The sequence below is a fragment of the Rattus norvegicus genome, chromosome 16 (assembly GCF_021556685.1).
Source record: "Rattus norvegicus strain SHRSP/BbbUtx chromosome 16, alternate assembly SHRSP_T2T, whole genome shotgun sequence".
Taxonomy (NCBI): Eukaryota; Metazoa; Chordata; class Mammalia; order Rodentia; family Muridae; genus Rattus; species Rattus norvegicus.
This window is the reverse complement of record NC_141549.1, coordinates 78,632,175-78,658,945: the sequence shown is the minus strand read 5'-3', so window position 1 is coordinate 78,658,945 and position 26,771 is coordinate 78,632,175. Positions and strand designations below refer to the sequence as shown.

The 26,771-nt window shown below is 41.3% G+C and overlaps 2 protein-coding genes and 1 long non-coding RNA gene across 2 annotated transcripts; 1 reads left to right on the top strand and 2 right to left on the bottom strand.

Moving 5' to 3' along the window:
• Erich1 (glutamate-rich 1) overlaps window positions 1-26,771 on the bottom strand; it is a gene marked incomplete at its 5' end in the record, with an annotated part of 52,793,804 nt that overhangs the window by 5,005,418 nt on the left and 47,761,615 nt on the right.
• On the bottom strand, window positions 10,955-12,741 carry LOC148000627 (uncharacterized). Its single transcript, XR_015640057.1, has 2 exons — window positions 12,526-12,741; window positions 10,955-11,174 (listed from the first exon to the last, which is right to left on the bottom strand). It is a non-coding gene; the product is annotated as an uncharacterized LOC148000627 (long non-coding RNA).
• Ratnp-3b (defensin rat NP-3 precursor) lies at window positions 23,156-25,320 on the top strand. The gene is made up of 3 exons (NM_001079898.4): window positions 23,156-23,215; window positions 24,334-24,499; window positions 25,007-25,320. Exons 2-3 carry the CDS (start codon window positions 24,346-24,348, stop codon window positions 25,114-25,116), a joined length of 264 nt encoding a protein of 87 aa, NP_001073367.2. The 5' UTR covers window positions 23,156-23,215; window positions 24,334-24,345; the 3' UTR covers window positions 25,117-25,320.

The following is a 26,771-nucleotide window of genomic DNA, read 5'->3' as shown; positions in this document are numbered from 1 at the left end:
TCAAAGCCATCTTTAAAGGCGCTTCACGGAGGGGCTCTTCCAGAGAGGAGAAACTAGGTCCAGACCATGGTCAAGTGGAGTCCAGCTCAAATTTTACTCCAATGTATGCTCACCAGCTCAAGTTCAAGTCATGCTCATGCTCAGCTGCACCATGCAACTTTGCTTTTCTGCATATGAAATCCTTCCTTGTGAATAATAGGTCCAGAGACTGTAGGAACATTGAGCAGAAAACACAAACATGAATGCACCGACGTTTGGAGTACGTACACCCTGATCCTAGCTCTGTTTTGGCTAAGAGTTGTGGAAAGGAAGGAAAGAAGGAAGGGAGGGAGGGAGGGAGGACGAAGGGAGGAAGATGGGAAAGAGAACAATAATGGTCTTTGGGTCTAATTGTATCTTCCGGATCACTAAAGTAGTCACTAAAACTAGGTGACTTGGAACACACAGCCCAGTCCCCAGCCCTCCTAGGTCTGTCCCTGCTCCTGTGGGCAACAGAGTACTGTGCTCAGTTTCTTCACTCTTGAGTGGTTATTGCTGCAGGTCAGAATACTGCCCTGTCTGGTCACGCTAAGGAAGAACAGCTCACCCCGAATGTGGGTAGCTTCAGTCCATGTCCTGGAGTCTTAGAGTGAATTCAAAGATGAAAAGAAGAGGACAGAATGATCACCATGACTGAAATCCTGTTTTCTGGCTGCCTACATGGGGGTCAGCCTCAAACCTCACTAGCAGGGAAGGCGCTGCTTTCTCCCCAGCTTGAAATCTGTGGCGCGCCCTCACCTTTGCTGTGTCTGTTATCCCATCGTCCTCCCCTGAACATAACATTTCACAGTCCATCTGTGTTACTCAGTTAGGGCTCCTATCACAAAACAGATGGGACCGTTCAGATCATTGAAACAGTAATTTGCACACAATTCTGGAGGTTGAAAATCCACAACCACAGAGGTGACAAGGGTGCATCATACTCAGGCCTCCGTCCCTTGGTGCCCAAGATGCTACTTTCGGTCATTTCATCTGATGACCTTTTAATTGTGAGCAGAACCTTCTGGTATCACTTCTTAAGCTCTATTGCTTAAGATGTACACTGTCAGGTCCAAAGGAGACTCCGTTCTTCCAAACTCTCCTGGTTAGATTAGAGCCAGCATTCCTCGGGAACTTGTGAAGCCTGTTTCCTTCTAACAAATGAGTCATTTCCCTCAGCTCTGGCAGAAGGAACACATGGCTATCTATGGTGTGCATTAACACACCAAAGCGCATGCTGGCCTCCAAGCTCCCTCAGTATCACAGGTACCCACTACACATTTCCCAGTCAGTGCTGACATCCTAGCTCTTCCCTCCCCCTCCTTAACTCTAAACTCGCACCAATGGGCTTCCCTACCCCCAGCCACTCATTCGCCATATAGACTTGCTATTTCAGATGGATCATATTTTTGCTTTCCTTTGCCTGCACTCTGTCTACACATCACACACACCCACCCCCACCCCACACACCCACAGACACGCAGTTACACACTCATGAACTCACACACACACACACACACACATCCCTCTATCTCTCTGCTCTGCTCCTGTTTTCTCACAGTCAACTTGCCATGTTCTTTCTCTCTCTCTCTCTCTCTCTCTCTCTCTCTCTCTCTTCTTTCCCTCCCTCCCTATCTCACTCTGCTCCAGACCTTCCCTCCCTCCCTATCTTGCTTTTCTTTGGATCTCCACTGTTCTCTCTCTCATATCTACAATAAAAACCTTCCCCTTAACCATACTACAGAGTGCTCATGTCAGTTTATATACCAACAGTCTTATTTAGCCCAAATCGCCTCTCTGAAAACTTGGCCTCCAAACACAGTTGCAGAGACCTAATTCTTCCTAACTCCAACCTTTCCTGTGTTCTTTTCAGGTTAGTGTGGGTGGTGAGTCCCCATTATTTTCTGTGCCTACAAGCCTGACCTTTTCAAGAACTTCTCCTGTCATGAGTCTATTGAATGTCCAGATTCTGATGACAGAGTTGGTTGCTATGCTGACATCTACTAGATCCACCAAGGTTACCAGAAGACACAGTATCCTCTGCTCCATTTGGAGCATTCTTGAGCTGCTCAGACTCTCCCAAGGCATGCTCTCTTTCCACCCTTCATTCTTCCCCAACAAAATAAACACTGTTACAGATAGTCGCATGTGTAGAGAAGGACTCTGTGATTCTTGTACCTTTTCACTTTGCTTCTCTACTGACCCTCTCAGCTCCAGGCTTTTGGGGGCTTAACTTCACAGGGTATTGGGGGTGGGAGGGGGGAAATCCCTTACTCCATATACCTTAATGCTAAGCCTGGGCCTTCTGAGAGAGAATGGATCTCTTTCCTTGTCAGTACCATAAAGAGAGAGCACACTTCTAGGTCCCTTCAGAACCTCCAAATACTAAAATAATAATAGCAACAACAACAATAATACTAATAAAGTCCTTCCTATGGAAAAACTAGTAACACTGGAAAATGGATTTATACTAAGAGCAATAACAAAATAATATCGACAAAAGGGATGAAGGCAAAGAAGGTAGGATTGATCCTCTTGGTCTCAGAGAGGTAGGTCCATACCTATTATAGGTGAGGGGGATTCTCATTTTGAAGTTATGAGTGAGAATGAAAAACAGAAATAAAAAGGAGAAGGTATGATCGGGAAGAGCCTCTGGGTGTACACTAAAACCTCGTAATAGAGAGGGACTGAGGGATGCTGGGAGACCCTGGCCAGGTCTACTCTGATAGGTTAAACAGGCACCTCAGTAGTTAGTCCCAGAGTCTGAGACTTAACAAGGTGGCTATGCCTGATAAAATAATTGTTGTCCAGAGCCAGATAATTCGTGTTTCCAAAACAAAGTGGACAAAAATAAACGATAAGGGTAAGAATGCTGCTACCCAGTTGACTTGACTCACAGATGGGAAATGAAAACATCCAAACGCTATCTTATCCAGGTTCCTTTGTTTTGGAGAATTGTTGATTTTTATGGTCCTATCTGAATTTTTAACTATTTCTGTCAGGGTTTTCTTTTTTCAGAATTTTGAGAGGTGTTTCTTTTTTATTTGCATTTGATGTTAGTCACTACGTGAACAATCCTTACAATTGTTCCAATTTTTAGAAAGGTTATAAAATAAATGTCCAACAGTAAAAGACATAGTAAATACCTCACTATTGGTTGTTGAACAGTGCATCTAGTGTGATGTCACTAATTATAACACAGTGAATGTTTCAATGTCCAAAGTAGGGAAAAAAATAATAAAATATATTTTGTGTAACCGGCATAAAAAGGGTAGAATTTCTTATGATTAAATATCTGTTAGGCCACATAATTTTGGGATGGTTAGGTTAGAGGTGGTCAGGAGGTATGTCCCAGCATTGCTGTCAGAAGTCTGAGAGGCCCTGACCTAAGGATTCTCCCTCAGGAGAAACAGGATCCTTGAGTATGACACAGGAAAGAGTTTTAGGACTAATACATATTAGGCAGAGTTAGAGTGTATTTTTAAAAAGTTTTTAACATTGACTTAAGCATGAGTATTGGTGGGAGCCTAGGAAAATGGCAGCCATATAGACATGGGTATGGGCTTCTCAAGAGAATCTTGCATTATGTTCTATAGTAGCCTTGCACATGATTGTGATAGCTTATGGAGTTATATTTTCAAAGGAATGACTATTTCTCTCTCTTTCCTTCCTTCCTTTTTTCCTTTTCTTCCTTTTTATTTCTTTCAAATGAGATCATAGACTTATTTCCGGTCTACTGGCTAAGAGTACAGGGTGCTGCTGCTGAGGTAAAACAGCAGGTCAGAGGTTCAAAGGAGTCCTTTTTTGGCTAGGTTATAAGGGAGTTAAAACATATTTTGATGGTAGACAAAGTTGATCATCCCGTCTTTGTGACATTCTCCAGAAGTTGCGGATTTAAAAGCTGAGAAGAGAGTAAAGCCAAACTCCAAAAGTGCATGCACTCACTCGGGCCGGACGCCCAGTCTGCTCTTCATCCTTTGAAAAGTCTTTAAAAAGATATTGCCTCCATGGAGGCGATCTTCGCACTACCCATTGTTAATTGCAACAACATTCAGAACTCTTGACTGGCAAAGACCTCAACCAGACACTTGAGGGAGGGGCTCGATTCCTTTCCTACATCTCCTTAACTTTCTCTACTTCAGGCCAGGGCTTTGAGGACAGTTGGGCTGTAGAATAAACATATCCCTCTCAGAGATAGGAAAGATACACAAAAGGGGGCAGAAGGAGGGAGGAGGAACATTTGAAGAAATACTGGTAGAAACTGTAACGAACAGAGTAAAATTACAGAGATAAAATAAAAGTGAAGGAACCACGCCATGCTGGGAAGAAACAGCCTCCCCATTGATGGGCTTCGATAAACAACATTAAACAAATCCTTGGCAAATTCAACTCTCTTTACCCAGTATTTAACAGCCTTTGCTAGTTACACAGCACTCTGAGTTCCCCTGGAGGGACACTCACTGGTATTTCCTCATTCCTTTTCCCGTTAATTTTTTTTTTAAATTTAAATTTAGTGTGTCTATAGGGACAGAGGAAGCTGATGTTCTAAGAAACACATAGAGTCTTTACCATGCAAGTCCCTAAGAAATGTATAGATAGACAAAGAAGATCCCCCAAATCTATAAAAAGCCAGGAGGTTCCTCCACACTTTAAAACCTGGGGAATGGTTTGTAAAAAGTTTGGTAGTCTCTATCCTACGTTATGCCCAGACTTGAATCAAACTATGTGTTGGGCAGCCTCTGTCTCCCGATTTGCTTCTGAAGAAGGCAAATTGATACTTGGAGAATTGAGAACCCCTTGAGCCACCTGACACTTCAGCGGAAATAGGTGTTGAGGGTGGAATTTGAATATTCAATCAGTATTTTTTAATTGTTGGTTTGATCAGAAGAACAAACCTACTAAAAATTGTGATTCTTAAGGCTAAAATTTAACAGGGATAAAACTGTAAAATACTAATCTTGTAAGAGCTGCTAATTTGTCATAAACAAGTTATATAGAAATTATAAACAAGTATATAAAAAGTATTATTGAGAAACTACTCCAGAGTTGAATTTACTGGTCCCAAAGAAGGAGGCCAGGGAAGTCCCCAAGGGGAGCAAAGACAGATGGGAGGGGGAGAGAAAGAGAGAGAGCCTGCATGCAGAGAGAGAAGAGAGAACAACCTGTCTGTATTATGTAAGCCAACTGCCCATATCCTTTCTTTTCCATTACCTGGGGTGGGTGGTGGGCTAAAAGAGAGGTTAAAACACTTAAAAACTATCATTAAAAGTAAGGGTTGATAAAAATAAGTTACAGGAGAACTTGAGAAGGAAGCAAATTGAGACACACAGTATTAATAATCCCCATATAATAAGAAAGCAAATTAGGAGTTTGCTGTTGGTTTCCTTTCTTTACAAAACAAAAAGGTGAGAGCTTCATCCTGCAACACAAGTCTTTAAGTCAGTGTCTTCTGGTGGATACCTTTTTATGAAGAAATGTTCCAGTGTTGGACCTAGAGACTGCAGAGAACATCAGACACTAAAATTCGACCTACTGCACAATAGTGGAGAATCTGAAAGAAGACCCATGCTGAGTTGTGTGCAGTTGCTATGCTGGCTACATCAGAGCAAGCAGTTTGAACAACCCTGCTGGTAGGAACTATTGTTCCTTCCAGGATGTGAGGCTTTTTCTTATTGCCTTTTCTTGTAGGTACTCCTGGAACTCACCCCCGCCCATATGCTTATACACACACATACCCTTCTCCAAAGTCTGTAATCTCTTCTAAAGAAGAGTAGAAATAGATAGAGTAGTTAGATAGAGTAGAAATAGATAGAGTATTTCAGGTAGAGTGAAATAGACTCTGTGATTAAACTTAAATATTTAAATATAATATTAACTACTCACAGTTCTCCTCTAACATAGTTAGTACATTTCAAACATATCTTGGAATCAAAAGTTATGGCAGAAGGAAATCTATACGTATTTGGTTCTCATGCTTGAACACAGAGATGAGAAACATAAGCTAAAGAAATATATATGTATGATATATTATATATTATATTATATTGTATTATATTTATTATATATAACTAGTATACCCTGCCCACAACCTTGAACTTTCCAGCCCTGGGGTAAGCTTCCCTTCCCCCAGAGCCTCCTTCATTGGTAAAGTAAGGAGGGGTTGAGGAGAGAGAGAGAGCAAGTGCAAAATGTCTGGATTATATACAGAAAAGCCTCTGGGGGGAAGGGCAGCTCATCCCCACAGCTGCAAAGTTCAAAGTTGGGGGAAGGGTATGTCAGGGTATCTCTCTATTTCTCTCTTTCTCTCTCTCTCTCTCTCTCTCTCTCTCTCTCTCCATATATATATTATATATATATATCACACCTATATCTATATCTTTATTTATATCTATATCTATATGTTACTTCTTCACCGTGGGTGAAACGAGCCAATTCAAACCAGATTAGATTAGATTAAAGACAAGTTTATTGGAAAGCTGCTCTCTGGTGGGTAAATACTGGCCTCAAGGACCAAGGGCAGGGAAGTTGCCATGGGGAAAGTGAGGGGGAGTTGAAGAGAGAAACAGGAAGAGAGAAAGGGGTTGAGGAGGAGGAGGAGAAGGAGGAGGAGGAAGAGGAGGAGGCAGAGAGATAGGGAGAGAGAGAGGGAGAGAGGGAGAGGGGGAGGGAGGGAGAGAGAGAGGGAGAGGGAGAGGGAGAGGGAGGGAGGGAGGGAGGGAGAGAGAGAGAGAGAGAGAGAGAGAGAGAGAGAGAGAGCTCAAAATGTCTGGTTTATATAAGGAAGAGCCTCTGGGAAAGGGCAGCTCACCCCCCAGGACTGGAATGTTCAAGGTTGGGGCAGGGTATGCCAGGTAGGCACTGAGGAATGCTGGGAGAACCTGGAGGCCAGATCTGCTTTGGTATGTAAAACAGGCACCTCAGTCCCTTGTCCCTGGGCCTGAAACCCAACACATACATATTAAAATAAAATAATGTGTGTCTGTGTCTGTCTCTCTCTGTGTGTCCTTCCAGATTTCTTTTTTTAATGTATCTAGTCCCTTCTCTCTAGCTATCTTACCTCTCTGCTGTGTGGCCATCACCTGCTCTTTGATCATGTTCTGGTTCTCTACCCAAGATATTCCTGGTCTAGAGATGCCTCAGGTTTTTCTCAGACAGATGCATCCTGGGCCTCTGAGGACTAACTGGGGAATAACAGAGAAGAGGATGAGCTTCTCCTGAAGGATAAGGTACCACGAGGTAAGTGTGGGCAGAGCAACTGTATGCATAGGTCTCTCATGTCCCTGTCAAGGAGTGGCCTTTGTTAAGGAGTTTCCTGTCTGAGTTTCAATAGAAACTTGGAGACTTCCCATCTTATTCAAAGTCATCTGACTGAGGGTTTAATGGCTGCTGCATAGTCCATGTTCTCCGCTACCAGCCTGCCTTCTCCATTTATTGTTTTGCATTTCACGGAACTAGCTATCCTCATTGTCCAGAATGTTTGTGTTCTGTGCCAAGAACCCAACAGTTGACTGTTCACCTAACATGGGTATGTCCTTGTCACATTCCTGGCTTATGCCTGAATGAGAGGTCTTAAACTTTCATCTATAAATAGTTGAAGTAAAGCTGATTATCAGGCATTGTGAGTCATAATTTTCAAATATGACCATCATTTAATAAGTGGACATAGTCTGACCAAGAAATGGTTGTTGGAGTTCTGCTGACTTCCACCCTAGTCTATGGCACAAAACAAGGACAGGAACAATTGACTCATCCAAGACTCTGGGATGCAGAGAGTTAGAAGAAGACAAAGTATTGAAACTGAGTCCTGACTTGTGGCTCAGGACTGTGCAGGCTGTGGAAGCACAAAAGCCTATGTCCAGTAGGCCATGACCTCTGATCCTACAAATAAGCAACAAGCTTGCTGAAGTCCAATTTTCTTTATTTCCCACACCGACACTTAGCCTCTCCCCTCACAGAGATGTGGAGCAAGAAGGAGAAAGAAAAACCTTAAGTGACCATGAAGTTGTGCATTAAAATATAAAACAAATTTTAGCCACTACGGAGGGAATAATCCTGATTTTCAAAAATAACACTGAAAAAATACATATACTCCAGGCATTCTACTTATGAGAAAATAAATAGGAAATACTGGCTGGAACAATGGAAAAAGATGTTTGTCTATTTGTTGAATTAACAATCAAATGAGAGACGAGGAGAAAGGAAATATTTGTGAGCAATATCAAGGAAACAAATTGTGGAGGTGGTGAGATGGCTGAGCAGGAGGCCAGACCTGAGGGCAGTTGCTTTTCATACAGGGCTTCTGGGCCTCTCTTTAGGGTGTATCTGCAAATTCCCTCCTTTCTGTCTCACAACCTCTCCTTAGGTTATCTCTGTTAATTCCTTCCTTTGGGTTTAGCTACATCCCCTAAAAGTACATCTGCAAATTCTCTCTTCTGCTGTTTGCTATAAAGTCAGTGGAACCTGTCTTTTATGTACTCTCTAGAAATAGGTACAGTAACTTCTCATCATATAACAGCACCAATAACCCTAAAGTTGAGCAAAGAAAATTCTCCCTTGAGAAACGTTAATGTAACCTAACTCAAAGGCATTTTTGGAGATTTTTTTTTTTTGTTTCCTATTATGTTGTTTGGGCAATTCATGAAAGAGAGGATGAGACAGTTTCTCTTTGTAGCCCCGATTTTCCTGGAACTCACTTTGTAGACCAAGCAAGCTGGACACAAATGTGCAACCCCAGTTTCTCAACTGCTGAGATTAAGGAGTGTGCGAATACTGCCAGACTTGGCATTTTCTCTTTAACCTTACTGTTTTTTGCTTGATTATTATGGTTTTCAATTTTGTGGGTTTTCTGGGTATGTTTGTGTGTTTGCTTGTGTATGAGTGTCTTGTACCCTTTTTAATTTTTGTTTGTTTTGTTTACCTGCTGGTTTGAGAGGAGAGAGAGAGAGAGAGAGAGAGAGAGAGAGAGAGAGAGAGGAGAGAGAGAGAGAGAGAGAGAGAGAGAGAGAGAGAGAGAGAGAGAGAGAGGCATGCATGGCGTTGGAATGGTGAGGAGAGTTTGGGAGGAGATAGAAGGTGGGAAACTAACAGAATGTATTGTATGAAAAAGAATATTTTCAATAAAAAATTAGAAACAAAGGAAGAAATGTAGCTGTGTGCATATTCACAGTGAGTGAGAGAAGAAAGGAGCACTGAAGGCTATGGCCACATCTTGGGGTCCAGCACTGTGTGAGAATGCAGTCTGGATGTCTTTGACTCTGAGAAAAAAGTTGGCATACTGAGTGCACAAATTAGGCTCAAGTTTAGAGGTAAAAGTTCAAGATCGACTCTGAATCTTTGATTAAAAATATGTGTGTTGGCTGAGGATGGAAGGAAGATTGCCTTCAGAAGGGCAGAGGGCAGAAATGTAAGAATAGCACAGGAAAGATGCCCTCGGTGTTAACAAAGTCACTTGGCTGTCTCTGACTCAGTGTCGCCCTCTGCTGTCCTGCTTCCTGTGCACCTGCTGGGCAATCGTACTAAGTGTTATGTCAGAATGACAAGGGTCATGAGAACCATGCTTGGACAGAAAGACCTTGACTCAGACACCGGTAATAAAAGGTTTGTATTTATTCCAGGAAATCACTAACACAGAAAGTCCAAGATTTACAAAAGACAATGTGACTGTAAGAGAACGTACAAAATATGGAGTTAATGACGCACAAAATTATGAGCTTCCAAAAATGTAGTAAAACATGGGCAAGAGTGGTAACTTACTATATTTATGAAGAACCGTGTACTATCTCATTTTAAATTATAATTGTTACATGCATATACACATGTGCATAATTTTAAGGCATATAAAAGCATACATATATCTATAAGAGAGTCTATTTAACATTGTGCTTATGTCCTTGTGTCTATGCTAACCATTTGGGATTTAGACCTATAACTGACAATAGGATATTATAAAGCTAAAAACCTTCCCTGTAGCAAAGGAAATTCTCAATCCCGTAAAGAAGAAGATCATGGTGTGATAAAGACCCTTTGCAAGCAATACATCTGCTATGAGTTTTTATGCAAAATATAAAGAATTAGAAAAATAAATTAAGACAGTTACTAAAGCAACCCAATAAAAACTCAATTTTGGCTGCCCTGTGCAAGCTCAAGTCAAACCAAATTCCTGCACGGAGCTGGGAGTTGGATTAAAAACTCCACCCCTTGCAGTGGATGTGTTGGCAATTGTTAGCTGCTGGGTGGGAGAGACAGTTCTTTCTGAGTGAATCTCCCGGTGAATCGACCATGTTCTAGAGGAAAACCTAAAAACATGTGGGCAGCTCAAATTGATCCAGAGGGATTTAAATTTAAAAAAAAAAGAAGAGAAAAGAAAAAAAGGAAATGAATTTGGGTGGGTAAGGAAGGAGGTGTCATAGGAACAGTTTGCACAGTGAAGAATATTATTGAACCCTCAGACACTGTTGGTGGGATTTCAAACTGGGATAGAAACTAAGGAAGTCAGTGTGGAAAATTCTCCCAAGACTGTAGGGAAATCTCCATGGCACAGCTGCACTGCCTTTTGGAAAATGCCCAAACACTCAGAATCCTCCCTCACAGATGCTTGCTCAACCATCTGCATTGCCTCTGAGTTCACAATAGCTACAGGACGGAAACAACATAATGTCCTTCAACTGAAAATAAAATGGAGCATGAAAATGTGGGACTCATTTTTGAGGGCGACTCCAATCGAAAGGACAGAAGACTTGATAGACAGAGAAGCAGCTAGAACAGAACATCTTGTCTCTTTGTATCCAACCTCCTGCTCATCCTTCTTATGACTGCTAAAATGTAGCCAAGGATTAATGTAAATGTTACAAAGGATTCACTGAAGGTTCTGCTACGTGGCTCAGAAGAGTCCTGTCTAAGCTACATAGAAAAAGCATCAAAGAAACATAGACACAGATTCTTTATCTGCAAGGAGTTTATCAGAGAAGGAAAAGCAATTGAGGCAAAGCACAAGGGTAATGACAGACTTCGAGGTCCCAGAGCATGTGGTTATCTCGTCCCTCTTCAGCTGCAGCTGAATTTATACCGTTTATCAGCACCTGGCACGCACCTCCCAGCGACGCATTCCAAACTTTTGCATGAGTTTCTGCAAGAGCATCCCAAGGATCTTCTTGAGCCTGAGGACACAAATAAAGCACCAGGCATGAAGTAAGGAGGCCGGCAGTCTCATTGATAAGTGGCTACTAGCCCAAATGCTTGAATTACCCTAGATGCCTAGAACAAATGAAACTCAAGACAGATGATCAAAATGTGAATGCTTCACTCCTTCCTTAAAAGGGGAACAAGAATACCCTTGGCAGGGAATAGAGAGGCAAAGATTAAAACAGACACAGAAGGCACACCCATTCAGAGCCTGCCCCACATGTGGCCCATACATATACAGCCACCCAATTAGACAAGATGGATGAAGCAAAGAAGTGCAGGCCAACAGGAGCCGGATGTAGATCGCTCCTGAGAGACACAGCCAGAATACAGCAAATACAGAGGCGAATGCCAGCAGCAAACCACTGAACTGAGAACGGGACCCCCGTTGAAGGAATCAGAGAAAGAACTCGAAGAGCTTGAAGGAGCTCGAAACCCCTTATGAACAACAATGCCAAGCAACCAGAGCTTCCAGGGACTAAGCCACTACCTAAAGACTATACATGGACTGACCCTGGACTCTGACCTCATAGGTAGCAATGAATATCCTAGTAAGAGCACCAGTGGAAGGGGAAGCCCTGGGTCCTGTGCTAAGACTGAACCCCCAGTGAACGTGATTGTTGCGGGGAGGGCGGCAATGGGGGGAGGGTGGGGAGGGGAACACCCATAAAGAAGGGGATGGGGAGGGATTAGGGGGATGTTTGCCCGGAAACCGGGAAAGGGAATAACACTCGAAATGTAAATAAGAAATACTCAAGTTAATTAAAAAAAAAAAAAAAAAAAAAGGAGGCCGGCAGTGTGTGAAAGTAAACCACCTCATAAACATGGACTGTACGTGGTAGAGAGTAGCACTGTTGTACTGGTGACATCACAGACAGCACCATGATCAACTCCAAACACTTGGAGATAAGACATTTAACAAGTGTTGATCACAAACAGGCTTGATACCCACACCCCATTTCTTCCCTTTTTTTTGTGTTTTCCTGACCCAACACATTCATACACTGGCATTTGGTTCCAAAATCTATTTTTTAATTACAAAAACTTTTCTTCCTATAACAAAATTATTAATCAAGTATAAAGGGACTAATCAACATGTTCTACATTTTAAAGCTTTCTCACAGATAAATTGTTATATCAAAAACCTTAAAAGGAAGAAAATCAAGCCCAATGGCTTGACTTTCACTGTTACTTCTATGAATAAACATGGAGGCTGTGAGAGGACAGCTACCTGAACCAGACTGGCCTTGACAGGATTCTAGGGCTCATCTACAACCCTCCATCAGGAGACTGCAAGCCTCCATCATTCTATGCACCAGCACTCACTTAAATTTTAAAAAGCAGAATCTTCTGGCACTTCCAAGAGGATAGACACCCTGGTCCTCATCTGCTGGCTGCTCCTCAGTTTTAGTCTCTTCCTCTGCCTCTCGAATAGGACCAGCCTGGACATACAAGGCCAGCAGGACAAAGGCAGAGAGGAGGACAAGAGTCTTCATGGCTGGAAGTCACCTGGAGGATTGGTGATCTGGAGACCAGTGTGTGGAGAGAGAGGAGGCAGCCTGCATTTATAGGGCAAAGATCGTGCCCCACACTTAGAGACGGCGCTCACTGATGCCAACTGCTCCCAGCTGTTGTCCTCAGGATCCCTTTGATGTTCCTCTGTCCACAAGGCTTCCATCATCATATAGGTCTATGTGTTCAGAAACACCCCCCCCCACACACACACACACCCACTGATAATGATGAAGAGGCCTTGCTCTTTTCCCCTGTTTCCCATCTGCTTGAGTATTTACCTCTCAGTGGTCAGGAAAGAAAATAGCTGGGCGCTGCCTAATTTAATGAGCGCATGGAACAAATAGTTTTTGTGGTTTGAAGTTGGAGCCTGCTCTTCTCAGAAACTGTGGATCCAGGACCAGTCCTTGACCAGGTGGACTGGACACTCAGTTCTCTGCATGATTCTGGGATATTAGCAATGATCCTCATCAAGGCAAACTTTGTGAATCCCCTCCTTTGGGGCCATTTTAGAGAAAGTAAGATGGCCTTATTGTGCCCTCTAGTGAATTGAGTTCAAGTTTCTAGAATTTGTCAGAGTGAAGCTGTAGTGGGTTGTTCTGAAGAAGCCAAAGTGATGGAACACATCTGCCAAGAGTGAGCTCCAGGTGGCTCTTCACCTGCGGGACCCTCAAGCCATGGGGTGTTTCCCAGGTCTGAGATGCTGCAATGACTTTACTTTTAGACAATGAGACCTGACCTACAGGAAAAGACATCCACAATGTAGAGAGACTCAGAAACTGCTACCCGGTTTCAAGAAGTGCCGCCATGTCATGCATGCACACTCTTCAGTCTGTGTTTATCCCATGTCTCTCACCACACACACAGCAAAAGGTCTAGAACATCCTGTTGTTTACAGTCACTGTATGGAGTCCCACTGTCTCAGGTGCCAGCTCCTATTTACATGTTAATAAATACTATTCATTGGCTACAATGTTTTTACTTACAGCTCTGTGCAATAGTTAGCAAATCAGCCAGCATAGTATTTTACACACACTTGTTAAACATATATATATTCATATACATTATTGTTTAATGGGACATGACCTCTTGAATACCTCTATAGACTTAGATTTATGAGTCAAGAGGCAGACCTTATATTTCAGACACAATATTGACTTTCCTGATCGTCACGTACTGTATCTCAGTAGCACTTGCTAAAATTTCCATCCTGAAAAGTCCAGCATGTTCATGTGAAAGATTTATATTACTGTGTTTTTCTTTCTGTCCTTCCTACCAGTGTTCCCTAGAGAACTGGTCATTGAAGACCTAGAGAATGGAGAACCAGCACAATATGTCCATCCAGAAGAAAGCCCTTTTGAAGTACAGCGACCAAGTTTGGGTTTGCACCGTCATTTTCATTTTCTTACTGCTTTACGTTCTCTTCGCAAACCCTGGTAACATCAGCTGTCTCACTTGGGGAAAGACACCTACTCATGGACACCAGAGAAGGTAGAGACCAGAACCCTTGGTTAATTTGCACCCAGTCATTTACAGACTTTTGTGGTGATTGAACCTTGGGAGAGAAGCAGTTCTTTTCTTTTTTAAATATTCAATTATTTTGTATATATATATTAATACATTGTAGCTGTCTTCAGACAGACTGGAAGAGAGCATTGGATTCCATTATAGATGGTTGTAAGCCACCATGTGCTTTCTGGGGATTAAACTCAGGACGTCTGTATGAGCAGCCAGTGCTCTTAACCTCTGTGTCATCTCTCCAGCCCCTGATAAGGAGTTCTTTACTTTGTGAGAAAATTGCTGTCTGCTGCAATTTTATGGGTTTTCTACAGGTTGATACAGGTACTGTGATGCTTTTCTTAAATTACTCGTCCAAATCTGATAGGTAAAATAGACATTCCAGTATTATTCCATGAACTGACAGCAGCTGTGTGTGCGTTTGTCTTTGATTAACTGCTCTGCTGAGAGAGTAGTTGGCACATTTGTTTTACCTTTTTAAAGAAAAAATATTTACTTATTTGTGTTTTACAAGTAATTTGCCTGAATATAATTGTGTGTGTGCCTATTGTCTTTGGAAACCAGAAAAGAAAGCCAAATCCCCCAGAACTGGAGTTCCATTTTGCTATGAGCAGCTATGTGGGTGTTAGAACCAAATATGGATCTACTACAAGACAATCAAGTGCTTTTACCTCTGAGCCATCCCTCCAGCCCCACTTGTTCTCTAATTAATCTTTAGCTAGTGTTCCAGAAGCCTGGAAAATGTTTCTTTGGATCATATGTTACAAATCTCCTTAAAGATTATCATTTTCCTTTGTCCAGTTTTGATTGCCGTATCAAACAAAATGGCATTTAATTTTCTTCAATAATATACCTGAGTTTTCCTTCTTTCAATTTAAATCTGTAAAACTCAAGCCAGTGTGTTTTGGGAGCATTAGAAAAATTCCTACCATGTTCTATGTATGAGACACAGTTACCTTTCTTACCCATCCACTGACACAACTGAGGAATTCCAACCTCTAATGGAGGGTGTTCAGGATCTTTAATATTCCAACATATGCTATCACATGGGAATGCCCAAGAAGACGAGAGGAAATTTGGCTGGGAGTGGAGTGGGTGGTCCAGAGACACCAACGTGATGTAGGAAAAATGAAGTTCTTTGTAGTTCATTTTTATTTCTCCTTGTACTAAATCTTGTAAAAGCATCATCATATCTTCAACATGGGCTCCAAAGAAGGGAAGTTAACATGCAATGTCCTCTAAAACCTTGGATCTTGCACAGGATCCATTTGTACACAAGGGAGGGCTAGCCTTCCTCACAGGGGTTAGAACTCTGCTGACCCATAGGCGTTGCTGGGTAAGATGGGTAACAGCTTGAGAACCTGTTTTTCTTATGTCCTCCTGCACTGCGTTGTGAACCCTAAGACAGTTTTGCCTGACAAGCCAGGTTGCAAAAACTCAAAAGAACTCCTAGCTACTCTTAACAATAGACTCTATTTCTGAGCAGTGATCTGACATGTGAGTTATTACTTGTGATAACTGGCAAAACAATTTTTTCTTCTGGTATTTCTAGAAAATACCTGTTATTCATCGGTGGTCTCCCAACAAATACCAGAGGCGGGAATTAGCAGAGGTAGAGACTGAGGAGAAGTTGTAGGAAGATCATCTGCCAACAGATGTCTTTCAACCTTGATCTCCTATAAGGTTCTAAACAAGGAAACAAATAATCCCAATAAATGACAGGAGGTAGCAGTCTAGAACACAGAAGTTAATGTTCAATGTGGGGTAGTGGTAAAGTACAATAGATTTGGACACAGCCCTGTTTCCTAACCTTTAGTGTCTCTGAGTAATGCAATTAACCTCTTCAAAGTTCCACTACAAACCCACAACACATTGGTCAATAAGGTGGCTACATTATTGGGTTATTGTGAAAACCTCTGATAGCAGGAGAAAAAAGATCATAGCAATTAGTCAGTATAAGCTAACATAATACACTGTACATGTTTTCTACCTGGAGAAAGTTACCTGGCTTATCACATGTTTCAAAATGTCAAGGTTTCTATGAAGTTACGACCCAAAGCTGCCCCAACACTGCAATAAATGAAAATTTAGTAATATTTCTTTATACAAGAAGTAGTCAATTTCAATAGCATTTAAATGTTTTCTCCAATAGCCAATGCTTATAGTTGATAAATTAATGGGGAATGTATCTCTGAGTTTCCAATAACTCAAAAACTTAATAGCATTAATCCCCTTGTTAAAGAGACATCACCCAAAAAAGCAGTGGTTCCAAATTTTGGTCGAAGCTGCTATGTATAAGGATAAATGAGCAAGGACACCAGAGAAGACCTTGTGCTCTCCGGCCACTGGTGCTGAGTGCTGATGACCACTCCACTTAGCTTCTCTTTTATCTCCAATAAATTGCTTGCACTGTGCTTTCTGTGTGCTTGCATTTTTTCATGTTTGCTACAAGGCTCAGTCAAGCCTCTGGATATATAGTTTCAGTACCTTCAAGGCAACCTTTGCAGATGAACAAATAATTTAGATTTTACTTGCAAAATACAGGCTCCAAATACTAACAATTTAAGGATGACTCTGGGTTGAGACACAAATGTAAAGAAAGCTCAGAATGCTTCTGATCCTGCCATATTCCTTTCCTGACTTCTCACTCTTCCTTCCTGTAGTTTGACTCACTCTCAAAGACATTGACTTTATGTTAAGAAAAGCAACGTCTTTGGGCCTCAGGTGTGTACAGTTTTAAAATCTCATTTTTTAGAGAACTACTGTATTCTTTAAACATGTTGAGGTTACTATGAACCATGCCTGTATTATTGCCCTGGCTTCTTTTTTTAATTATTTATTTTATTTTTTCTTCCATTTTTTTTATTAAATTGGGTATTTCTTATTTACCTTTCAAATGATATTCCCTTTCTCAGTTTCCTGTCCATCAGTCCCATAACCCCTCTTCCCCTTCTATATGGTTGTTCCCCTCCCCATCTGTCCCCCATTACCAGTACCCACAACAATCCCCTACACTGGGGTCCAACCTTGGCAGGATCAAGGGCTTCCCCTTACTGGTGCTCTTACTAGGCTATTCATTGCTACCTATGAGGTTGGAGCTCAGGGCAAGTCCATGTATAGTCTTTGGGTAGTGGTTGAGTCCTGGGAAGCTCTGGTTGGTTGGCATTGTTGTTCATATGGGGTCTCAAGCCCCTTCAGCTCTTTCAGTCCTTTCTCTAATTCCTCCAATGGGGGTCCCAGTTCAGTGGTTTGCTGCTGGCATTCGTCTTTGTATTTAACATGTTCTGGCTATGTCTCTCAGGATAGATCTATGTCAAGTTCTTGTCAACATGCATTTCTTAGCTTCATCCATCTTATCTAGGTTTTGTGTAGTCCACACGTGGGGCAGGCTCTGATTGGCTATTCCTGAAGTTTCTGCTCTAAACTTTGCCCCCTATCCCCTCTTATGGATCTATTTGTTCCTCTTTTAAAGAAGGAGTGAAGTGTCCATATTTTGGTCATCCTTTTTGAGTTTCATGTGGTCTGTGCATCTTGGGTAATTTGAGCTTTTGGGTTAATATCCACTTATCAATGAGTACATACCATGTGCGTTTTCCTGTGATTGGGTTACCTCATTCAGGATGATATTTTCTAGTTCCATCCATTTGCCTATGAATTTCATGAAGTCATTTTTTTTGATAGCTGAGTAGGATTCCATTGTGAGGATATACCTCCTTTTCTGTATCCATTCCTCTGTTGAAGGGTATCTGGGTTCTTTCAAGCTACTGGTTATTAGAAATAAGGCTGCTATGAACATAGTGGAGCATGTGTCTTTGTTTTATGTTGGGGCATCTTTTGGGTATATGCCCAGGAGAGGTATAGCTGGGTCCTCAGGTAGTACTATGTCCAATTTTCTGAGGAACCTCCAGACTTATTTCCAGAGAAGTTGTGCCAGTTTGTATTCCCACCAACAATAGAGGAGTGTTCCTCTTTCTCCACATCCTCACTAGCATCTGTTGTTGCCTGAATTTTTGATCTTAACCATTCTGACTGATGTGACATGGAATCTCAGGGTTTATTCAATTTGAATTTCCATGATGACTAAGAATGTTTAACATTTCTTTAGGTGCTTCTCAGCCATTTGATATTCCTCCACTGTGAATTCTTTGCTTAGCTCTGTACCCCATTTTTAATAGGGTTATTTGGCTCTCTGGAGTCTAACTTGGTCAGTTCTTTGTCTAAGCTGTGGGTTGTTTATGGCTCTATGGAGACAACTTTACCAATACTAGAGAATGCTAGTCAGAGATAGAATGGGCACAATGAAAAGCAGGGCATCGCACATTATGATGTGCACGTTATCTGCAGTGTCTACACCTGTATAGGGCAAAATATATGTTCTATACAGAAAACTTCTTTATTTACAGAAAGTGGGCCTGTCTAATGAGTCCACTGTTCTGTACAAAGTACATTCAAATGAGTTACCTTAAAGCATTGGAGAGCTTAATGCAGCTTGGAAGAGATACCTAAGAAAAATAAAAAAGTCCGCAGACCGTTCTACTTACAGCCTGATTCTCCAGTAATGCTACAGGGTGTTAAGTGTCAGACTCTAAATCATCACACACTCCTTCAGGAAAAGCCATGCACTGATGAAAGGACAGCAGTGGTGGTGACCTTGTAGATTGCAACTTCTAGTAGCACAGGTGGTGTGGGCTCCCAGCAGGCATTCATGTGGGCATTCAATAAGGATGGAACCATTCTGGAAGAATTGAATGCCCCCCTCACACTTTGAGGAAGAAAGGATACTAGAAACATCTACTTGGTAGTTTATGGTAACCATGGCAGATGCCAGCTCTAGTGACTAAGCTAGTAGATTAAGTCTAACTCTAGCCAGTATAATCCTTTTACCCTCAAATATTACAGAATACTCATTATGTAACCATAATAGGCAGATACCAAATTCCTACAAGACTTTAAATAAGTCACTTGTGACCTGGAGAAAAGGAATTTAACATTTAAGTCAAATGTGGGGTCATCCTTCTGAAATGTAATAGTCTAAAAGTTCTCCAAGACCTCTCCACTAGCTGACAGAACTAAAAGCCTCTCTCCTCTTTGTCTCCAGAGAGATTATTCAAACATGTTGCAAATTCCTCACCCTGGATGCAATAAGCTCATGTAGTCTTCCTTCAGCCTTTTGCCGTTTAGGGTGAAATTGTCTTGTAAAATGAGAGAGTTCATGTCTTTTAAACTGTCCTAGTGCAGTGGTAAAACACTAGAAGGAAAATGGTAAGTGTTTATGCACATATGTGCGTATTGTGTATTGATTAAGTTGTAGATTTAGCATATCTGTCACCTCAGGTCTTAATAATTTTGTTATGGTTAAACACAAAATTCTACTGTACTATACAAAGTGTTTTGAAATACATAATCCGTTATTATTTCTGACCATGCTATTATGTAATACTCCACCACAACTCATTGCTTCTATGTATATGTAACTCTGTACCCGATGACCAACCTACTGTCATCAACCTTGACCTTGCCAGCATCTAGTTGCAAGTATTCTATTCTCATTTTCCATTAAATTGCTTCTTATTTTGGATATATGTGAACATGCAATTCTTCAGTTTGTCTGTCTGGATAGTACACAGTAAGTGTCCTCCAGAGTCATCTCAGTTATAAAAATTCCACCTTTTAATGGTTCAGTACTGTTTCACTATGTACACACACAATCTATGTCTCTGTCTCTCTCTGTGTCTTTCTGTGCCTCTTTGTGTCTCTGTCTCTGTCTCTCTCTGTCTCTGTCTCTCTCTGTCTCTGTCTCTCTCTATCTCTATCTCTCTCTCCCCCTCACCTTCCTGTACACAAACATACTCATACAGATTTTTTTATATATGTGTACCAATTCTTTTTATCCACTCACCTATTGAGAGATATCTCTGCCAGTAATGTACAATATACAGAGCTACAATACACAAAGTTATCACTCAAGCATAGTTTATTTCAATTTGAAAGTTTGGTCTTCTGAACTCTTTCTAAATTCAGAGACAGAATATAAGGGATTAAAACATCATATTTTCTAGTGCTTCACCAACTTTCCTTTACCACTCGAAGTTCCACAATTCATTTAAGAAACTTGCAGATTAAGAAAAAGACTCTCTAGTCTAATGTGGCGCAGATGTCCACCTTACCAAATTCTTATTGCTTGGACCCCTTAGGTGACAGTGACCTTCTCCTTACTCTCTTCAACCCTGTAGCCAATGACCACATGCCACACACAGGCCATTGTCTAGATTCTCCCCCATTTGGGTGTTAATCTAAAACTCCAGATTTGTAACATATTCCTCTGCCTTCCTGCCCCCTCAGGTGGATGACCCTGCTTCTTTGATAATGTTCCTTAATAAAGTCATCCTCAAGATTCAGCTCAGAATTCTGATGCCCAGTGTGTACACAGAACAATTGTACATGTCAGATGTCCTCTGTTAGGAATGATCATACTTCACACATGTATAAATTTGGAGTCTTAGAATCACAGTTCAAGAACAACCCCCACCTCAGAATTTTCTCTCAAATTCTTGAGAACCATAAGAGGTTAGAAAAAACTGGTTGGTTCAGGAAATAAAAGTGTTGCCCTGGCCTTTCTTTCTCTTTCTGTTTTTGATGGTTCTAATATGATGGCAAAGAGAATGAAGGGAAGATCTAGGAAAGTTTTGTAGTTTGAAATCGTAGGAAAAGAACATTGCTGGTTTTTCTCATGTTCTAGAAATCACCAAAGACATAAAGCACACCCCTCTATATCCCTCCTCAAGGACACAGACTTGAAACTTGTTGGGTTGCACCCTGTTCCCACAGCCCCATAGTAGAAATCTGGATAAATGGTCTGTAACAAGTAGTTCATCAAAACATCTCAAGCAGTTCAAGACCGTTTGCCACTTATCTAGGATGTGTATCTGGGTCATTCTTAGATACTAGATTCTTACGTGAAAAGATGAAGTCCCCACTTTGTCAATGTATTGACAAAGCAAAGGTTGACATTCAAAGTGATCATCGAAAGTCCTACCTTCTTTCACTGTGTATGTACTTGAACATGCCCTGCTCTCCTACATTACATATTACAAGAAGAAATGAATTTCAAACAACACACACATGGGTTCTACCTCATATTTATCATTTGGACATTGGTCAGTGCCAAGGGCTCAGAGATGAGTGGTTCTCTAGGATTTGGAGATGTACGTGCAGAAAAGCACTCCAGCATACTTGGCAAGTTGGTACTGGTGTCAAGAGAAAGGTTGAAATGGAACTCAGAGCAAATGTTAAGTGTAAAACCACCCATCCAGGCTCAGGACAACAGAATCATCAACCTGTCTGAAGAAGAGTGGGATTTGATGACAGATATTTTTAAACATTATGAACCAAAAAATTTTTCCCAAGAAAGTGACACAATAATAGTTCTGGTCTACCACTATAAGATGCCTCATTTCTTCCCCTGTGAATCCCACAACAAGAATGAGAGTTCCTCAAACTATGGCAGATGGCTTCCACTGTGAATATTTGCCTTAGTCCACTTGTCTTTGATAACAAGATACTATATACCAAGTCATATAAAAATCATTTTATACTCATAGTTGATACCATATCCTGCAGTTCTAGGAGCTTTGAAGTCTCAGATAAAAGTGTCAAAAGATTTGCTCTTGGTGATAGTCAATTTCCTGGCTGATAAATGTCATTTTCAGCAAATATCAGCACTTTCTCAAAGGGACAAGTTGTTTCCCTCAGCCTCTTTTATAAAAGAACTACCTATCCCTGGGGACTCTTCCTTTTTAACACAATCCCCTACAAGAAGACTCCACTTGTCAATGTCATAACATTTGGGAGTATGCCTTCCATACATTAATTTTACTAAAACTTAAGCATTCTGGCCACATCTGGTAAAGAAAAAATGACATATTAACACTTAAATCTTGGAGAAAATACAGCATGTGGACCTGTGTGAGTTCTTGCTACTGGATAGAAATTACAAAGTTTATGCTCAAGCACATCCCTGCATTCCAATAGCAGTGTCAGAGGATTTGAGGTCAAAGAGTACTGTTTCCCTCTTATGGACTGCATGGTGCAAAGTCAATGCATTGACAACATGGGATGTACATTCTGATCATGCTGGGTCTAACATTGTCTTTATACATGGCCAGTACTGGTATAGGCATAATGCCTCTGATCACATAACACTTGGTAATACTAGCCAGCTCCATTTTCTCTGCCATATGTCCAGCCAGTGGGACATTCAGAAGACCTTATGTCTCAAGGAACAAGGGCATGAATGTTTTGCCAATGTGGCTCTGGAGAACTGTTTAGCCCTATTGGTGGCCAGGAGAGGTTGCATGCTGTTCTTTCAGAGTATGACTTAAAATAGATACTTCAATCATATGGCAGACTCCATTAGAACCTACAGGAGAATTAATGTAAAATCTCAGTATGGTATAGTGTGCTTACTCTGCTGAATGGCTTAACTAGTTCCGGCAGTTGTAACTGAGGTCCTAGGCAGGTTTACTGAGAACTAGTTTTCAAATCCTTCTCTTTGTGCTCATTGAACATGTGTTCTAGTCATCTCCACAAAGCCAAAGTCCTCATTTACAGGCCACACATTTCCTGTATATTCTTTCATATGTCCTGATACCAGTGATTAAACTTTAGCCACAGAGCTATGCAGCAAAGCTACTTGGAGTGAATAGCAATGGACAAATGGGTGTTATCTAGTGTTGGACTAGATAAATAAGAAGTCCTACTTGTAAGCCCTGCTTTGTTCCCAGCTTTTCCAAATTGCTTAACTGCCCTTGCACCACAGGTGTTTCAGGTATCCAATAGAAATTAACCACAAAAAAATTAAGACATCACAAGTGACCCTTAAATAGGAGAAGTCTGTCCAAGATGTTTCAGCTGCTCCTGTATTCCAAGGCCTGGAAAGAAGAGCGCTGTGTCTCTTGCTCTGCTCTCCCTGCATACGCCAAAGTCTGTAAGTAATGAATGTAATTTTCAAAGTATGGGTATGTCCCTGAGGCCTAGGTGCAAGGGACTCCCTAAAGGCAAGGGTGCTCTGGAGGAGGCCATGTCATCAGACCCCTTCTAGTGTTCTTCTATCTGGGGCTCTGGTATCTGAAATGGACAGTAATTCCTCTTAAGGGGAAACTCAGAAATCTTTCCCAAAATACAAATGTCACCCTTGTCATTACAGTAGAGATAATAACATAATCTTTAAAATGTCTGTGTACTATAAGAAATATCTCTTCTTTTCAGTTTGCTTTGGCTACTGAATTGCCCACGATGTCTATATATTTTAGGTATTAGTTTCTTTTCAAATGTATGCTTTGCTAACTTTTACCCCCATGTTCTAGCTTCCTATGTCACCGTGATGCTTGTTTCCTCACCTGTGCAAAGACTCTAAGGGCTGCAAAGCCCAGTGGAATCCCACAATCCCCCTTGGCCACCTGCTTTGTTCCCAGAACTTTTGGTTTCATGCAAGACATCACTTTACAGACCCAGTTCTGAATCTTACTCTAGTAGTTTTATGCTTTTACGTCTTATGTCTAGGTCTTTACTTTAGTTGAGAAAAGGTCAATGTGGTCAACAAGCATTAAGTCTCTAAACCATCAGGATCCTGGTGTCACCCCTGAGTGTCACCTTCAGAAAACAGATTAAGAGCACATCTTCAGAGATTTAGAGTTATTGGTCCTTAGACTTAATGCATGAAAGTGCTGTTTCTTTTCTCTTTTTAACATTAAAATACAAATACTCATTCAAATTTTAGTACATAATCCAAATGGTAACAGGAAACCATAGCAGGGTCCTAATCCTCACCAGCTTAAACCAAAGATAGCCACCAAACATTGGAACAAAGTTTGTTATAAGGGATGCTGTAAGATCAAAGGTATCAAGAAATTTTGGGGGACAAATCCCTTTCCTTATCAATGTAGACACTTTCTACCTGCAGGGCCTATGTCAGATTCTTCTCTTCACATCCACCACCACATACACAGAAACACACACACACACACACACACACACACACACAGAAACACACACACACACACACACACACACACACACGGTTTCTGACATTTTTTCATCCCTTAGGAAACCACAGCCATGAGGACCCTCATTCTGCTCACCACCCTTCTCCTGCTGGCCCTCCACACCCAGGCAGAATCTCCCCAAGGAAGCACTAAGGAAGCTCCAGATGAGGAGCAGGATATTTCCGTATTCTTTGGAGGGGATAAAGGCACTGCTCTCCAAGATGCAGGTGAGAGACGTTATCATGCTAGAGACATGGAGGAGAGAGGAGTGGGGTATGCTCTGAATTTGGGTCACCCGTTTAACTTTATTACTTCTTTATGTTCCTCATTTCACAGCAAGAGACAAATAGATCAGTTTCTTGCTGCAAAGATCTGTTTGTGCATATCATGGGGTTTAATACATAAGAAGACTCAGTGACTGTTTTTTTCTAGATCTAAATGACTAGACTTGCATTTTATTTTGTCTATTACATTGTAAAAATTGGAGATGTATGTGTAAGTATTTATGTAATGGCAGGCACACATAGAATGATAACAAAATTACGACAAAAGGACATCGGTCTTTAGTTTTGTGATTACTATTTGTATTTATTCCTATTGATCATGATTGTTCATGCTGCTGTCACTAACAACCAAAGCAGCGAGCCCACTTCACACAGCACAAATGTTGCCCAAGATTCTTCCTCCCTGCTGATTCAGGCACTAAGTACTTCCTATGATGTCTGTTTCCCCAGCTGTGAAGGCAGGCGTGACCTGCTCTTGTAGAACCTCAAGCTGTCGTTTTGGAGAAAGGCTCTCTGGGGCATGTCGTCTCAATGGCCGCATCTACCGACTCTGTTGCTGAGCACAAAGAAGAAGAAGAAGAAGAAGAAGAAGAAGAAGAAGAAGAAGAAGAAGAAGAAGAAGAAGAAGAAGAAGAAGAAGAAGAAGAAGAAGAAGAAGAAGAATCCATTTGTCATATGACTTGAAGGAGACTGTTATTTGTAGTATGTTGTGTCCTAGACCTTTCTCTTTCTTTATATCCAAATAAACTTCTTACAGCAAGTTATTTCTGTGTGTGCTTGATTAATATCTCCTAGCAAGACTCTGAGAACCAAGTAACAGAATGATAGAACGAAATTCTTATCTTGGGTCTGTAGGAGTGTCCAGGTTATCATGCATTCTTCTGATGAATAATAAGAAAGGTCAATGCTGTTGTTGTCATCCTAATCTCTCGTCTCATAACTCCACCTCATTCATATCAGAGCCACTCTCAAATTCATTGGCCATATAGGACATAGACATCATGGTTATCTTTATTTTTAAGTTGTCCCAATTACCCAACTTTTCAAGGAAATCAACCTCCTCATTAAAAATGTAAGAATTTGAACCAGCAGGCCAAGGTCCTGTATCTGCCAAAGAAGCCATAACTGGGTGTCAGTTCTACAGATACAACTGTAAGCAGCATTAAGCAGGAAAGACACTAAATAAGAAGTGTGAGGGATTATATGTCCTCAGCGTAGTTAGTGGCACTTTTAGAAGGGGCTCTGTTGCAATAGGTGTGGCCTTGTTGGAGTAGGTGGGTCACTGTTATTTTGGGCATTAAGAATCTTACCCTACCTGCCTGGATGTCAGTGTTCTGTTAGCAGCCTTTGATGAGGCTACAGAACTCTGAGCTCCTCCTCTACCATGCCTGTCTGGATGGTGCCCTGTTCTTGCCTTGATGATAATGGATTGGACATCTGATTCTGTAAACCAGCCCCAATTTAAGTGTAGTCCTTATAAGATTTTCCTAAGTAGTGGTGTCTGTTGACAAAAGTAAAACTCTAACTAAGACAAGAAGCAACACAGGAAATCACACCCAGACCTACTCAACACCTGAAGAATCTGTATATCTGAGGAGGATGGATTTGTAGGCCTTAGTTTAAACACACACACACACACACACACACACACACACACACACACACACACATTCATACCCTCACACCATGTGCTCAGGTCTTCAGCTATACCTTAATGTATCTATGTGTACATTTCTTAAGATACCTTTCTCTATACTTCTCAATAGGTACTAAGTTATTGGAAAATGTGACTAATGTCCTTTCACAAGATATCCTGTGACACACAAAGATACAGCAGAAGAGATCAGGTCCCAGAGAACAGTATCCTCAGTCACTACAGCACATACAGGTACCTGGATCATGAACCACACATCATGATCACAAAGGGAACTGGAGACCATATAACTCCAGTTCTTCACAACCACCCACCAAATATAAAAAGAATATTTGTGGATGTTTCCAAATTTATCCCTAACCCCCTTAAGTCACATGAAGATACTAGTTTATCTCTAGTAAAATAAATGGAGATTCCCAAGCTTTTCAAACTGCAAAAGTGCTTTCAAGGGTTCGTGGTGCCTTTCTTGAACTCACATTTTCATTGATTCCCAGAAGATCTTTTCAGTCATAGATTCCAGCCTATTTTACAGGGTCTCCTTACTTTTCTTGGAATGACTGA